Raw genomic sequence first — 13,029 nt, 5'->3', positions numbered from 1 at the left:
GTAATGGTCTCTTAATGGATGCCATCTCCGGAGAGCTAGAGGGATTCAAATATCATGGGGAGTATTAGCCCGAGTACCCGAGGTACGCATCGAAGATAACTGGACTTCCTGAAGCACCCGATGGCTCGGTTATTGTAGGCGTTCGGCGTTTTTGAAGCTATAGAGAAGTGTACACATAATGGTTTGCTGATTGAATTGCATCATATCCCAGAAGCCTGGATGGAGACGGAGAAAAAAAGACCGTACCAAGGGAGGGGAAAAAGAAAAGACTTGGCTTCAAGAGCTGCCCGGTGTGCCGGTGAGAGAAACGACGCGCGGTATATTAAGGGTAGAGGAGCTGGACGAGGGCCGCTGCCAGAAGGAAAGAGTTTCCTGATAGATCGAGTGCATATCGTCATCGTCACCTGCTTCTGGACTGCTCCCCTCCAAAGCATCCATCCCTCTTTAGCTTCATCCTCCACCGCTCCCCATCATTTTCCGTACCATTTCCGCCCGAAATCCCTCTTATTTCTCATTCTCTTATCAATTTCCCGGTCTGTCTCGTTCCAATTGATCGTCCCGCTGCTTTCCTCTCCCTTTCCGTTCCGAAACCGGGCTATTTTCTTGCCCCCAGCTTGTACACATACTCCTCCGCCGGGAAGCGCCTGTCTCCCAAGGTGACTCATTCCTGCTCTTTTTCTGGCTCTGCCTGGTAATTCTAATAAAGCCTTCTAGCTTCCCCGATCGCTTCCAGAACATTTAGATCCATTCCCCTCTCCTGTCAATCTTAATTGTCCCGACCCCCTCCCTCTCTCTTTCCCCTCCCCCACCTCCGCCCTCCCCTCCTCTCTCCCCTCCACCAATTCATCCCGCCCATCATGGCTGCCCCCGTCGACCACAACAACCAGGTTGAGGAGGCCATCGACGACACCGAGTTTGTCGACGACCACCATGATGGCCACCACCGGGATTCCGTCCATCACCGCCTGCGCGCCAATTCAGCTATCATGCAGTTCCAGAAGATCCTCGTCGCCAACCGTGGTGAGATCCCTATTCGTATCTTCCGAACAGCCCACGAGCTGTCCCTCCAGACTGTCGCCGTTTACTCGTACGAGGATCGACTTTCTATGCACCGTCAGAAGGCCGATGAGGCCTACGTGATCGGTAAACGCGGCCAATACACCCCTGTCGGTGCCTACCTTGCCATCGATGAGATCGTCAAGATTGCCCTGGAACACGGCGTCCACCTGATCCACCCTGGTTATGGTTTCTTGTCAGAAAACGCCGAGTTCGCGCGGAAAGTCGAGCAGGCGGGTATGGTCTTTGTTGGCCCTACTCCGGAAACAATTGAGGGCCTTGGTGACAAGGTATCAGCCCGTCGGTTAGCTATCAAATGCGATGTGCCGGTCGTCCCTGGCACAGAGGGTCCCGTGGAGCGCTTTGAAGAGGTTAAAGAGTTCACCGACACCTACGGCTTCCCCATCATCATCAAGGCTGCCTTTGGTGGTGGTGGCCGTGGTATGCGTGTCGTCCGCAACCAGGCGGATCTGCGAGATTCCTTCGAGCGTGCTACCTCGGAAGCCCGGTCAGCCTTTGGCAACGGTACTGTCTTTGTGGAGCGCTTCCTCGACCGCCCGAAGCACATTGAAGTCCAGCTCTTGGGTGACAACCATGGCAACGTTGTCCACCTCTTCGAGCGTGACTGCTCCGTCCAACGTCGTCACCAAAAGGTCGTCGAGATCGCCCCTGCAAAGGATCTACCTGTCGACGTCCGTGACCGCATCCTTGCTGATGCTGTCCGCCTGGCCAAGTCCGTCAACTACCGCAATGCTGGTACTGCCGAGTTCTTGGTCGACCAGCAGAACCGCTACTACTTCATCGAAATCAACCCCCGTATCCAAGTCGAGCACACCATTACCGAAGAAATCACTGGCATTGATATCGTCGCTGCTCAGATCCAGATTGCTGCTGGTGCTACCCTTGAGCAGCTTGGCTTGACCCAGGACCGCATCTCCACCCGCGGGTTCGCCATTCAGTGCCGTATCACAACCGAAGATCCTGCCAAGGGCTTCTCCCCAGACACCGGTAAGATCGAGGTGTACCGCTCTGCTGGTGGTAACGGTGTTCGTCTGGATGGTGGTAACGGTTTTGCTGGTGCCGTCATCACACCTCACTACGACTCCATGTTGGTCAAGTGTACCTGCCGTGGATCCACATATGAGATTGCTCGCCGCAAGGTCGTGCGTGCCCTCGTTGAGTTCCGCATTCGTGGTGTCAAGACCAACATTCCTTTCTTGACCTCATTGCTCAGCCACCCCACTTTCATTGACGGCAACTGCTGGACAACCTTCATTGATGATACTCCTGAACTTTTCGCCCTGGTTGGCAGTCAGAACCGTGCTCAGAAGCTGCTTTCTTACCTTGGTGATGTCGCCGTCAACGGCAGCAGCATCAAGGGGCAGATTGGTGAACCTAAGCTCAAGGGCGACATTATCAAGCCTACCCTTTATGATGCCGCTGGAAAGGTCGTCGATACCTCCGTACCCGCTACCAAGGGCTGGAAGCAGATTCTTGACCAGGAGGGTCCCGAAGCTTGGGCCAAGGCCGTGCGCGCTAACAAGGGCTGCTTGATCATGGACACCACCTGGCGCGATGCCCACCAGTCTCTGCTTGCTACTCGTGTCCGTACCATCGATCTCCTGAACATCGCCCACGAAACGAGCCACGCATACTCCAATGCCTACAGTTTGGAGTGCTGGGGTGGTGCTACTTTCGACGTCGCCATGCGTTTCCTCTATGAGGATCCTTGGGACCGTCTGCGCAAGATGCGCAAGGCCGTTCCTAACATCCCCTTCCAGATGCTGCTTCGTGGTGCCAACGGAGTTGCCTACTCGTCTCTCCCTGACAACGCCATCTACCACTTTTGCAAGCAAGCCAAGAAGTGCGGTGTTGACATCTTCCGTATCTTCGATGCTCTCAATGATATTGACCAGCTCGAGGTCGGTATCAAGGCTGTTCACGCCGCTGGTGGTGTCGTTGAAGCCACCGTCTGCTACAGCGGTGACATGTTGAACCCCTCCAAGAAGTACAACCTGGAGTACTACCTGAGTCTGGTTGACAAGATCGTTGCACTCAAGCCTCATGTCCTTGGTATCAAGGACATGGCTGGTGTGCTGAAGCCCCAGGCTGCCCGCCTCCTTGTCGGTGGTATCCGCGAGCGCTACCCCGACCTCCCCATTCACGTCCACACTCACGACTCTGCCGGAACTGGTGTGGCTTCCATGATTGCCTGCGCCCAGGCCGGTGCTGATGCAGTCGATGCCGCCACTGATAGCTTGTCCGGAATGACCTCTCAGCCCAGCATTGGTGCTATCCTCGCCTCTCTCGAGGGGACCGAGCAGGATCCTGGCCTTGACCGTGCCCAGGTGCGCGCTATTGACACCTACTGGGCCCAGCTGCGCCTGCTGTACTCACCCTTCGAGGCTGGTCTGACTGGCCCAGACCCCGAGGTATACGAGCACGAAATCCCCGGTGGTCAACTGACCAACCTCATCTTCCAGGCCAGCCAACTTGGTCTGGGCCAGCAGTGGGCGGAGACCAAGAAGGCTTACGAAATAGCCAACGATTTGCTTGGCGACATCGTCAAGGTCACTCCTACTTCCAAGGTCGTCGGTGACCTGGCTCAGTTCATCGTCTCCAACAAGCTGACTCCCGAGGATGTGATCAACCGCGCCGGTGAGCTTGATTTCCCTGGCTCCGTCCTCGAGTTTCTTGAAGGTCTCATGGGCCAGCCTTACGGCGGTTTCCCCGAACCTCTGCGCTCCAAGGCTCTGCGCAACCGCCGCAAGCTCGACAAGCGCCCCGGTCTCTTCCTGGAGCCTCTGGATCTGGCTAAAATCAAGACCGAGATTCGCGAGAAGTTCGGAGCTGCTACCGAATACGACGTGGCAAGTTACGCCATGTACCCTAAGGTTTTCGAAGATTACAAGAAGTTCGTTCAGAAGTTTGGTGATCTGTCCGTCCTTCCTACCCGCTACTTCCTGGCTAAGCCCGAGATTGGCGAGGAGTTCCATGTTGAGCTGGAGAAGGGCAAGGTTCTCATCCTCAAGTTGCTCGCCATAGGTCCTCTTTCCGAGCAGACCGGCCAGCGTGAGGTCTTCTACGAGGTGAACGGAGAGGTCCGTCAAGTCAGCGTTGATGACAAGAAGGCCTCCGTCGACAACATTGCCCGTCCTAAGGCCGATGTTGGCGACAGCAGCCAGGTTGGCGCTCCTATGAGTGGTGTCGTTGTCGAGATCCGAGTTCACGAGGGCTCGGAGGTCAAGAAGGGAGATCCCATTGCTGTTCTCAGCGCTATGAAGATGGTAAGCTCCCTAGTAGTTGATGTTTTACAAACGGATTAGCTAATCTTATGCTTAGGAAATGGTCATCTCCGCCCCACACAGCGGAAAGGTGTCTGGATTGCTGGTCAAGGAGGGCGACTCCGTCGATGGGCAGGACCTCATCTGCAAGATCGCCAAGGCATAAATATGCACGAACGAATTCATTGATTCTCAAAGCGAAAAGTGACTATGAATGGAAATCATGTGTCAACTGCATTTCATAGCCCCCATCCATCTCCACAGCCGGATGGAAAATACTGTACATGGTGGCATGAATGTCGGAAATACTTTGGTGTTGGTTAGAGATACTGCTAAATCGTCTGTCCAGTGACGTTCGGGTCGAACCTGGGAAATGTGTGTTTTATCTGCTGTATTTCACGTGTCAAGCTTTTTTTCTACTGTTATTTTATGATTCATGATCAAGATATTTAGGTCACATTGTATGAAATGTTGGCCTAGCTGCTTCACCTGTTCTCCTTTCTATATCGAGATCTCGTAAAGTCAAAGTCTAGAGCTGCCACCATTACTATACTCCCCTACCTCCCTAAGAATCTTCCAAACCCTAACTCCCTCATCCCAAATCTCATCCTTCCAAATCCCTACTGATCCATCCGGCTTCAACGTTCTCATCTCCTTATAACTCTGGGTCCCCCACTTCAAATCGTCCTCCCCATGCACAAATTTGACAAACGGATCTACAATCGCCTTCTTAATAAGTCCCTTCTCCGCCTCTTTGATTACCTCCCCATTACCCCAGAACCAAATGTACTGGTCCGTCGCATGCGTAACCCCCCACGCAGGCGGGAGAGACCGATCAGCACACGAAAGCCGATACTCCATGCGATATCGGAAGATCAGCTTCTCGATACCGGGAACAGGTTTGTTCGTAGCGGGGTTCGTGAGTGCGTAGATGAACCCGCGCTGCATGTTGTGCACCTGCATATCAGCATACACGCGCCCAAAGGCGTCGGAGTCCCAGTTCTCGCAATCGCGTGGCAGAGTACCGTTGGGGTAATACGTTCTCATGAGGGCGTCGACGATGGGCTGCGGGTAGTCTGCTAGGAGGCGGTGGCGGAGACCGCCAATGGTGTTTTGGTGGGGTGGGCGCCAGCTTCCATAGAGAAAGTGTTCGTCTCGGCATTCGCCGGTTATGATGCGGACGTTTCGGGATACGAGCTTGCGTGCGAGGGTTCCATTGTCGAGGGTGTGGAAGAGGTTGTTGGGGATGAAGGCGTTGTCGGTTGTTGGGCGGAATTCGTGGAGGTCTATGGACGTTGCGGCGCCGAGGAGGGTGTTGTGGGGTGTAGAGCGGAGGCGGCGGAGTTTCTCGGCGGCGGGGAGGGTGATGGGGATGTGGAGGGCGGAGAGGAGTTGGTTGAATTGGGTTTGGGCGAGGGATGGGGACTTGGGATGTACGGTGAAAGAGTTGGACCAGATGCAGGCGCGCTTTACGAGGGATTCGCTGTCGGGGACGTTTAGGTCGTAGGCCAGTTGGTAGCAGACGGAGTAGGCTCCTAGTATATTGTTAGATTTGAGGTTATATAGTGAATGAGGAAGAGGTGGGGGTTATACCGGCGGAGTATCCTGTGAGAGTGATCTCAGAGCCGTTACCGCCGAATACGCTAATGTTGTCCCGGGTCCATTCTAAGGCCATGCGCTGGTCCCAGAAGCCGTGGTTTCCCACGGTCTCGCCAACTGAGGCGGCGTCCGTTTCGAGTTCTGAAGAGTAGAGGAAACCCAGAGGGCCTAGACGGTAGGCCGGCATGACAACGATAGCATTCATGTCCGTTTCACCCAAAAGAGCTGCGGCGTGGAACGAATTTGGGGAACCGAATTGCAGGAAGCCGCCATCTATAGAATGTTAGATAATATTCGGGTTGCTGAAACGAGTAGTAATATACTTACGGATGAAGAAAAGGACAGGCCATCCTGCGAAAGTACAAAAGTTAATTTGCATCTTTCTTCATGTAAAGGCTAAATACGCACCATTCTTTGGGGGTTCACCAAGAGGAACCCATACGTTGCATTGGAAGCAATCCTCATCCCAACCTTGTGTAGCCGAAAGCTCCATAAATGTGGCTTGGGGACATACGCCCGAAGAGCCAGGGCATTGGAAGGGGCTGTCTTTGGTCCCATATGTGTATGCTGAGGACAGTTTCTGAGCCTTTCGCCAGCGATCTGACGGAGAGAGTGCATAACGAATGCCACCAAAGTAGTGACAAAGAGGTCTGTTGGAAGATTTGGAGGATATCGTGACTCCCTGTACATAGCCTCTAGGGCCGAGAGATCTCACATATGGTTTCTGAATAGTCTCCATGGTTGTTCAAGGAATGAAGCAGCAAAAGCAGCCCCGCGTCGCTACATACACTCAATCGTTTGCTGAAAGATGAACTGGAAGGCCAATTGTGAAAAAAGGTACCCATTTACAGGATACAAATATGCAGTGTTATATACCTGAGATAGCCGGGCCGGCCGTTCTTCAAATGAGGATGTACGCACTTGGAGTTGGAGTAGAGAAGCGCCTCAGTCGTCAATTAGCCGAGTGGATAGGCGGGGAGGCGGGGATGTGACAGCCCTTGGCTAGAAAGAGCACGAAAGGGGAACACACGATAAGTGGTATCGGCAAACGAGCGTATCAACTGTGCAAGCGATGGATGAGGAAAGAAGATGGTTGCTATTGGGGGAAATTTGGTGCTCGCGCTCGGCCCCAGATCTGGAGACCGACGGCCAAGTGAATCTATCACCATTCGCCGACCTTCCCTCCAATTTATGCTTGGTAGTGTTAGCATATCTGCTGGCAAGTGTGAATAATCGGGTGATATACAAAGTGGCATCCATCATTTTAAAGATGTGATCGCTTACCCGCGAAATCGCTGGATGCATCGAGCCCAGGGCTTCGAAAGACCATAAGCTGGAGCTTCAGCCTATCATAAGCCCAATTACTGTCAAGGTATGCCTGTCGTGGTATGCACGTTGAATCCACAAATATCAAGCTCTGTTAACCATGTCTGGTGCCACCAGCTGATATTCATCCTCCCATGGCTCGTGCTGACCTTACCAGAGTCGTCGCCTTTGTGGTCCCCCGCACTTCGAAGGGCGCTTGACGTCAGCCTTCGGCTCCATTGGCAGTCTCGACATCACGATCTGATTGAAGCGCCCTTGTGAGCCCATCAGAACTCCTGCTTTCGATTATTTACCATCATGCCCGTGGTGCACTGTGGATCTAGGCTGTTGATCCGTCCGGGGTTGCTGAGAGCTCCTCCCAATCATGAGCTAGAGGTTGAGGGTCACGAAACCTCTTGATCCGTTATTGGACCGCTCCAGAGGTTGCTCTCTGGTGGGAAATATCGTAGTAATGCGGTCGTCTATCCACGGCTTGTTTCACAACCGTGAGGTTACTTGCTTACCCCTCTTTCTGATATATAAGTCGCCGGCACACCCAAAAACCACCAAACTCAGCAATCATACAGCGAAACTTATTCCTCTTATCAAGGTGAGTAATCGATAATGACTTCTGTTGTCGGCTCTAGGTTTCCTATTTGCACATGAAGGAACGCTGAACTAGCCTTGACGCAGTCATAAATATATCCCACATTGATTACCATGAGCAACAAGGAAGGTAGCCCAACCTCTCCTCGCCACTGGCACGGAACAATTGGCGACCGCTATGAGCATCACAATGTCTGGGTGAGAGGAGGCCCATCCTCAGCCTACAAGGCGACACGGCCCTCGACCTCTACTAATACAACCGATGCATTTGCTACAACTGAGAGACGTGTATGCCCTAGTCCAACGTACCATGTAAAAAGAACTCAACAAACTAACACGTCTATCCTAGTCCTCTAGTGCATCCGAATCATCCGCCACCAATGCAGGCCAACGTAGCCCGCCCTCCGTTGGCGAGCGAAGGAGATCCAGCGGCCACGGACCCTCCAGCCTCTTCGAGAACCTGACGAACCAGAAACGTAACTCGGGCGATGACACGTTTACTGCGCGTCGACAGAGCTGGAATGAGCAGTCTCAGCCCGGCGGGTACTTTTCAAAGTGGTGGGATGGCTATACTCGGGGTAATTATACTAATAAGTGAATCTGCGGAGGTGGGTTTGTAGTTTCTGACAAGGCTTTTAATACTGCTCTTACTTGCTTTTTGATCAAGCAGATGAATATTCTGATTAAGTATGCTGCTGCATTTAGTCTGACAACGCATTGGTGTTGATATTAATATTGGTAAAGCGTGCAATATGTGCCAAAGGAAACGATTGCAGTGATGATTCTTAGATTGGACATGCTACTATGTTCAAGCAGTACTAGTAATTAGCAATGCATGTTCTCCCATGTCGTTTTGACTTGATGTAAGATTGTAGAGACATGGACCAATGGCATGTGTGCTGGAGAGACGAGTGCCAACAAGCCATAAAGCTCTGGCAAAAGCAGTTAGAACCCAGAGTCTCAGGGTTCGGTAGTTGGGCGCTGTATGCTGACGTTGGCTATGAGATGTGAGCATCAACCTCGTCAACCTTAATACATCTACAGCTCTACAAGACAAGACCAGTCACGGGGCACATCGGTGGCGTTTAGGTCCAGGAGCGAAGGATTACTATACCACCTGTGCCGAGTAGGAGCAGGTGATAAGAGACTTGATAACTCAGAGAGTTCGAGTCTCACGGCCAGAAGCAACCAAGTTATGCTCACCATCCCGAGTGAGCACAAACAGGGTGGAGCATCATGTAAATACTTTTCATCAATGGTTATGCGGAAATCATTCACCCTTCGTGAAGCCTTCATTGATTGAAAAGTAAAGATGCGTTTTGAAAGAATTTGTGATTTGATGTCTAACACGCCTATATCTCATGCCGTGGTAGAAAAGCAGAGGCGAATATCATTTCGAGTTTCAACGCCCCTGCCCGGAAATTTTTTTGTGTTTCCTTGATCGAGATCGAAATTCATAAACATAGAACCCCGCTGTTTCGTTCAAAATCGCCAATCGAAGACCACCCGGTAAACGGAGGGAATAATTTACCGGACGATGCCGTCGAAGCGCTGCTTGAACCACCTGACGGTCTCAGTCTGGGTGATGCGGTGGTTGGAACCGACGCGGGCCTTGCAGCGGCGGCGCTTAGCGACACGCTCACCAGGGCGGGTCCTGTGTTGTACTGCGTCAGAATAGTCCTTCTTCTCCTCGAGTCCCGGGTATAAAAGTCCAACTCACATGCAGCAGTAGAAGTCCATGCCGTAGATACCGATGTTGGGGTCGTACTTGATACCGAGATCAATGTGCTCGCTGATACCGAAGCCAAAGTTGCCAGTCTCGGAGAAGTTGCGCTTGCGGAGCTCGTATTCCTTGACCTTGAGGCCACGCTCGAGGATCTCCTCGGCCTTGGGACCACGGACGGTGACGTGGACGGAGATCTTTTCGTTACGGCGGATACCGAAGGTACGGACAGTGTAGCGGGCCTTGCCTGTTGTGCGATTCCCCCTCGTTAGCCATCTGATTCCCTTTTCTCCACCTATCGAAGGATTGCCCTCCTCTGCTCTTTCCCATTCCGTTTCATCGGAAAATTCGGGTGTTCTTACTGTAAACAGGAGTCTGACCGCTCAGCTGCTCGAGCACCTTAGCAGCACGGGTAAGTCTGTCACCAGACTCGCCGACAGAGATGTTGAGCACGAGCTTCTGAACGCGCAGCTCGCGCATGGGGTTGGCGCTCTTGTCCTTTCCGTCCGACTGCATTGGCGATGAAAATTAGCTTCTCGATAATTCAAACGTGAAAACGGCGAGAACTGGTGAGTAGTATTTTAACATACCATGGCGACTACTTTGGCGTGGACTGGTCGACTCGGTGTGTTGAAGAATCTCAAAGAATCGGTCGATCGGGGAAAGTTGTGTGCAAGTTCGACTGTGGGTGAATGTGGGAAGCGAGAGCCCTTAGCGTCTTGGCACTATCGGCTGGCGGTTAGCCGCTCAGCCGCGCGGCTAGAGTCACGAGCTCCGACACCCGCAAGACCCAAACCAGCGAGTCGCAGTTGTCGGTCTCGGACCTATTTGCCTGGCAGATCTCTCACGGAGTGTGCAGGCGTTGAAGTGAAGATACAACGGGAGTTCATCTCTATTGATTTGATCTCGCACATTTTTTTGTCCTATCCTAAAGTCGCATTCGTGCGCACTTTCCAGCCAACATGGCCGCCAACAAGCAGGGCAAGATGGTGAGCATTCCAGTTCCTTTTCCTTCCAAGTCTATTCCACTGAATCCAATTGAGCGATGTTTGTTTATTCATTCTGAGGGAGCTTGCTAATTTTCTATCTTCTCTAGCAAAACCTTGTATGTGATACTCCACAACGCGTTGTCGTCTCTGTGAAAATCTAACGTCAATAGATCAACTATCGGATGAGGGTTACCTTGAACGACGGGCGACAGATGACCGGCCAGATGCTCGCATTTGACAAGGTAGGGTGGTTTGCATATGCGTTGATATACTCGGACATTTTACTAACTGTTGCCTAGCACATGAACCTAGTCCTGGCCGATACAGAAGAATTCCGTCGCGTCAAGCGCAAAGCCAAGTCCGCCCCCGGAAACGCCCCTCTCGTCGAAGCGGAGGAAAAGCGAACCCTCGGCCTTACAATCGTGCGCGGTACCCATGTCGTTTCCTGCTCCGTCGATGGACCTCCTCCCGCCGATCCATCAGCACGTCTTGGAACCGGTGGTCCGAACGTCCCAAGTGCTGCCGCCACCCTTGCTGCCGGCCCTGGAATCAGCAAGCCCGCTGGACGTGGTCTGCCGGTTGGCCTTGGAGGCCCTGCTGCTGGCGTTGGAGGGCCGCCCCCACCAGGTGGCTTCCCCGGTTTCCCTCCTGGCGGCTTCCCCGGTGGCCCTCCTCCAGGCTTTGGTGGCCGGGGGGGTCCTGGAGCTGGACCTCGTAAGTCTCTTTCTGTATGCTGATACTTGGAGTGAGATTGTTGATCGATTTTTTTAGCCGGCTTTGCCCCTCCTCCTGGGTTCGGTGCCCAGGGTGGCCCTCGTAAGTACCATATATGAAGTTTTACCATACTGCTGGCTAACTTTGACTTCTCTAGCTGGCGGCTTCCAACCTCCACCAGGCTTCCAGCCTCCTGGCGGTGGTCGGGGATTCCCTCCCCCAGGCTTTGGGGGACGGTGATTTGAGACAATATGGAGCGGTATAGCAGCTCAATACAACAACCTCGGCTACTTTATGTACCACCAGCGACGGATGACAATGTGAATTCGATAACGAATCAAAGGAGCTGCTCTGGCTATCTATTTGCTGTTGCAGAGGAAACAACACACCAAATTTTACTCGGCAAAGGCGTTGCGGCGTGTGCGGATGCAAGGACTGCCCAAGAGATTACAGGATCAACTCAAAACTTCAGATTCGAGACAAGTAATGCTAGACATGTGCTATGCACTATCCCATAGTGAAGTCTAATGCTTCATAAAAACACTGCAGTGCTTAATTTGCGACGTCGTAATACTCACGTGACCGGTCCCAACAAGCTCCGCTCGGCAGCGATTCCGCCCGCGCTTCGGTGATGATGACTGTCCCCAATTCTTGTTTGTGTCTGTCGCCGACCAGCAGCTGTCTCATTTCATTCACCCCCACGCTCTGCAAGATGGCCGCCGCAATCAAGGCAATCAATGCAAAGATCCGGTCCAACAAGGTCGCCGACTATGTTTGCTCAACACGTACGTTGCAACTCTGCTTTTCCCTTCTCTCACTGCCGTTCCCGAGATCGGCCGCGCCAGAGTCCGCGGTAGTATTATACCTACACCGGCCAACATCGAAGCGGACTAGATTACGCTCCGCCCTGAAGAAGCAATGGCACACTAACTGAGGGACTTGGCATTTGAGAAGGCAATTAACTAACGGATGACTTGCCCTATCTAGATTTCTGGGGCCCCGTCTCCAACTTCGGTATCCCCGTTGCGGCGGTGATGGATACGCAGAAGGACCCTGAAATGTGCGTCCCAATTTAGCATAAGAACTTCCCCCTCGCCAGTTGCATAGCAAGAGATAGCAAGAGAGAGGTACTCACCTCACTGAAGTACGGAAGCTAACTCGTTATCAAACCAACAGCATCTCCGGCCAAATGACCGGCGCCCTGGTCATCTACTCCGCAACCTTCATGCGCTACGCCCTCGCCGTCTCTCCTAAGAACTACCTTCTCTTCGCCTGCCACGCCATCAACTTCTCCGCTCAGTGTACCCAGGGATACCGTTATCTGAACTACTGGAAGTATGTTGCACCAGACCCTTGCTCCCTTCCACCCTATATTTGCCAGGCAATACGCGTTCCCGGGGGCTGAGTTATTCCGTGAGTATATTGCTAACATGCTTTGATGATGCAGGTGGGGAGGCCGTGAAGCTAAACTTGCCGCGGAGGGAGCCCAGCAGGGTAAGACGGCTACTGAGGCTGGTGCGTAATGAAAGGCGAGTGAAATGGTATGGTTTGGGTTGGATTGATGTGGTTTCGTCTGGCAATTCTTACTGTTACTTATATATTAGTGCTAGACCCTGTACTTATAGAGAATGTAAGTGGCTGTGGTCGGTGAGGTGTTTGCGTTTCTTTATCTTTGCATGTCAGAAGGCGGTATTTATTTTCTGCTCCTTGCGTGCTATAGTAAATGTACTTGTAATACGTTACACATTGCCTA

At 52.6% G+C, this 13,029-nt stretch overlaps 7 protein-coding genes across 7 annotated transcripts; 5 read left to right on the top strand and 2 right to left on the bottom strand.

The window, feature by feature from the left end:
- The first annotated feature begins 107 nt into the window (after window positions 1–107).
- BJX68DRAFT_37573 (uncharacterized protein) lies at window positions 108–758 on the top strand. The gene has a single exon (XM_071049052.1). The coding sequence runs from the start codon at window positions 220–222 to the stop codon at window positions 658–660; it is 441 nt and encodes a 146-aa protein (XP_070892032.1). The 5' UTR covers window positions 108–219; the 3' UTR covers window positions 661–758.
- On the top strand, window positions 620–4,684 carry BJX68DRAFT_37541 (pyruvate carboxylase). The gene is made up of 3 exons (XM_071049050.1): window positions 620–656; window positions 715–4,343; window positions 4,399–4,684. Exons 2-3 carry the CDS (start codon window positions 858–860, stop codon window positions 4,504–4,506), a joined length of 3,594 nt encoding a protein of 1,197 aa, XP_070892031.1. The 5' UTR covers window positions 620–656; window positions 715–857; the 3' UTR covers window positions 4,507–4,684.
- Window positions 4,685–4,862: 178 nt separating this feature from the next.
- On the bottom strand, window positions 4,863–6,678 carry BJX68DRAFT_273558 (putative carboxylesterase; the record flags this gene model as incomplete). Its single annotated transcript, XM_071047492.1, has 4 exons — window positions 4,863–5,875; window positions 5,934–6,212; window positions 6,267–6,290; window positions 6,348–6,678. The coding sequence occupies 4 exons, from the start codon at window positions 6,676–6,678 to the stop codon at window positions 4,863–4,865; spliced, it is 1,647 nt and encodes a 548-aa protein (XP_070892030.1).
- A 920-nt stretch (window positions 6,679–7,598) lies between these two features.
- Window positions 7,599–8,668, top strand: BJX68DRAFT_37611 (uncharacterized protein). The gene is made up of 3 exons (XM_071049053.1): window positions 7,599–7,854; window positions 7,938–8,138; window positions 8,200–8,668. The coding sequence occupies exons 2-3, from the start codon at window positions 7,965–7,967 to the stop codon at window positions 8,446–8,448; spliced, it is 423 nt and encodes a 140-aa protein (XP_070892029.1). The 5' UTR covers window positions 7,599–7,854; window positions 7,938–7,964; the 3' UTR covers window positions 8,449–8,668.
- Window positions 8,669–9,261: 593 nt separating this feature from the next.
- On the bottom strand, window positions 9,262–10,250 carry BJX68DRAFT_37544 (60S ribosomal protein uL5). Its single transcript, XM_071049051.1, has 4 exons — window positions 10,164–10,250; window positions 9,936–10,083; window positions 9,571–9,820; window positions 9,262–9,504 (listed from the first exon to the last, which is right to left on the bottom strand). The coding sequence occupies exons 1-4, from the start codon at window positions 10,164–10,166 to the stop codon at window positions 9,378–9,380; spliced, it is 528 nt and encodes a 175-aa protein (XP_070892028.1). The 5' UTR covers window positions 10,167–10,250; the 3' UTR covers window positions 9,262–9,377.
- A 124-nt stretch (window positions 10,251–10,374) lies between these two features.
- BJX68DRAFT_250815 (small nuclear ribonucleoprotein-associated protein) lies at window positions 10,375–11,940 on the top strand. The gene is made up of 6 exons (XM_071042313.1): window positions 10,375–10,562; window positions 10,670–10,678; window positions 10,733–10,804; window positions 10,862–11,276; window positions 11,334–11,378; window positions 11,434–11,940. Exons 1-6 carry the CDS (start codon window positions 10,536–10,538, stop codon window positions 11,514–11,516), a joined length of 651 nt encoding a protein of 216 aa, XP_070892027.1. The 5' UTR covers window positions 10,375–10,535; the 3' UTR covers window positions 11,517–11,940.
- Window positions 11,936–12,988, top strand: BJX68DRAFT_250810 (pyruvate transporter MPC1). The gene is made up of 4 exons (XM_071042312.1): window positions 11,936–12,061; window positions 12,264–12,336; window positions 12,453–12,611; window positions 12,724–12,988. The coding sequence occupies exons 1-4, from the start codon at window positions 11,989–11,991 to the stop codon at window positions 12,797–12,799; spliced, it is 381 nt and encodes a 126-aa protein (XP_070892026.1). The 5' UTR covers window positions 11,936–11,988; the 3' UTR covers window positions 12,800–12,988.
- Window positions 12,989–13,029: the final 41 nt, after the last annotated feature.

The sequence above is a fragment of the Aspergillus pseudodeflectus genome (genome assembly GCF_044049435.1).
Source record: "Aspergillus pseudodeflectus strain CBS 756.74 chromosome Unknown BJX68scaffold_119, whole genome shotgun sequence".
Taxonomy (NCBI): Eukaryota; Fungi; Ascomycota; class Eurotiomycetes; order Eurotiales; family Aspergillaceae; genus Aspergillus; species Aspergillus pseudodeflectus.
Note: the sequence above shows the minus strand (reverse complement) of the source record. Positions and strands in the feature narration are given on the sequence as shown.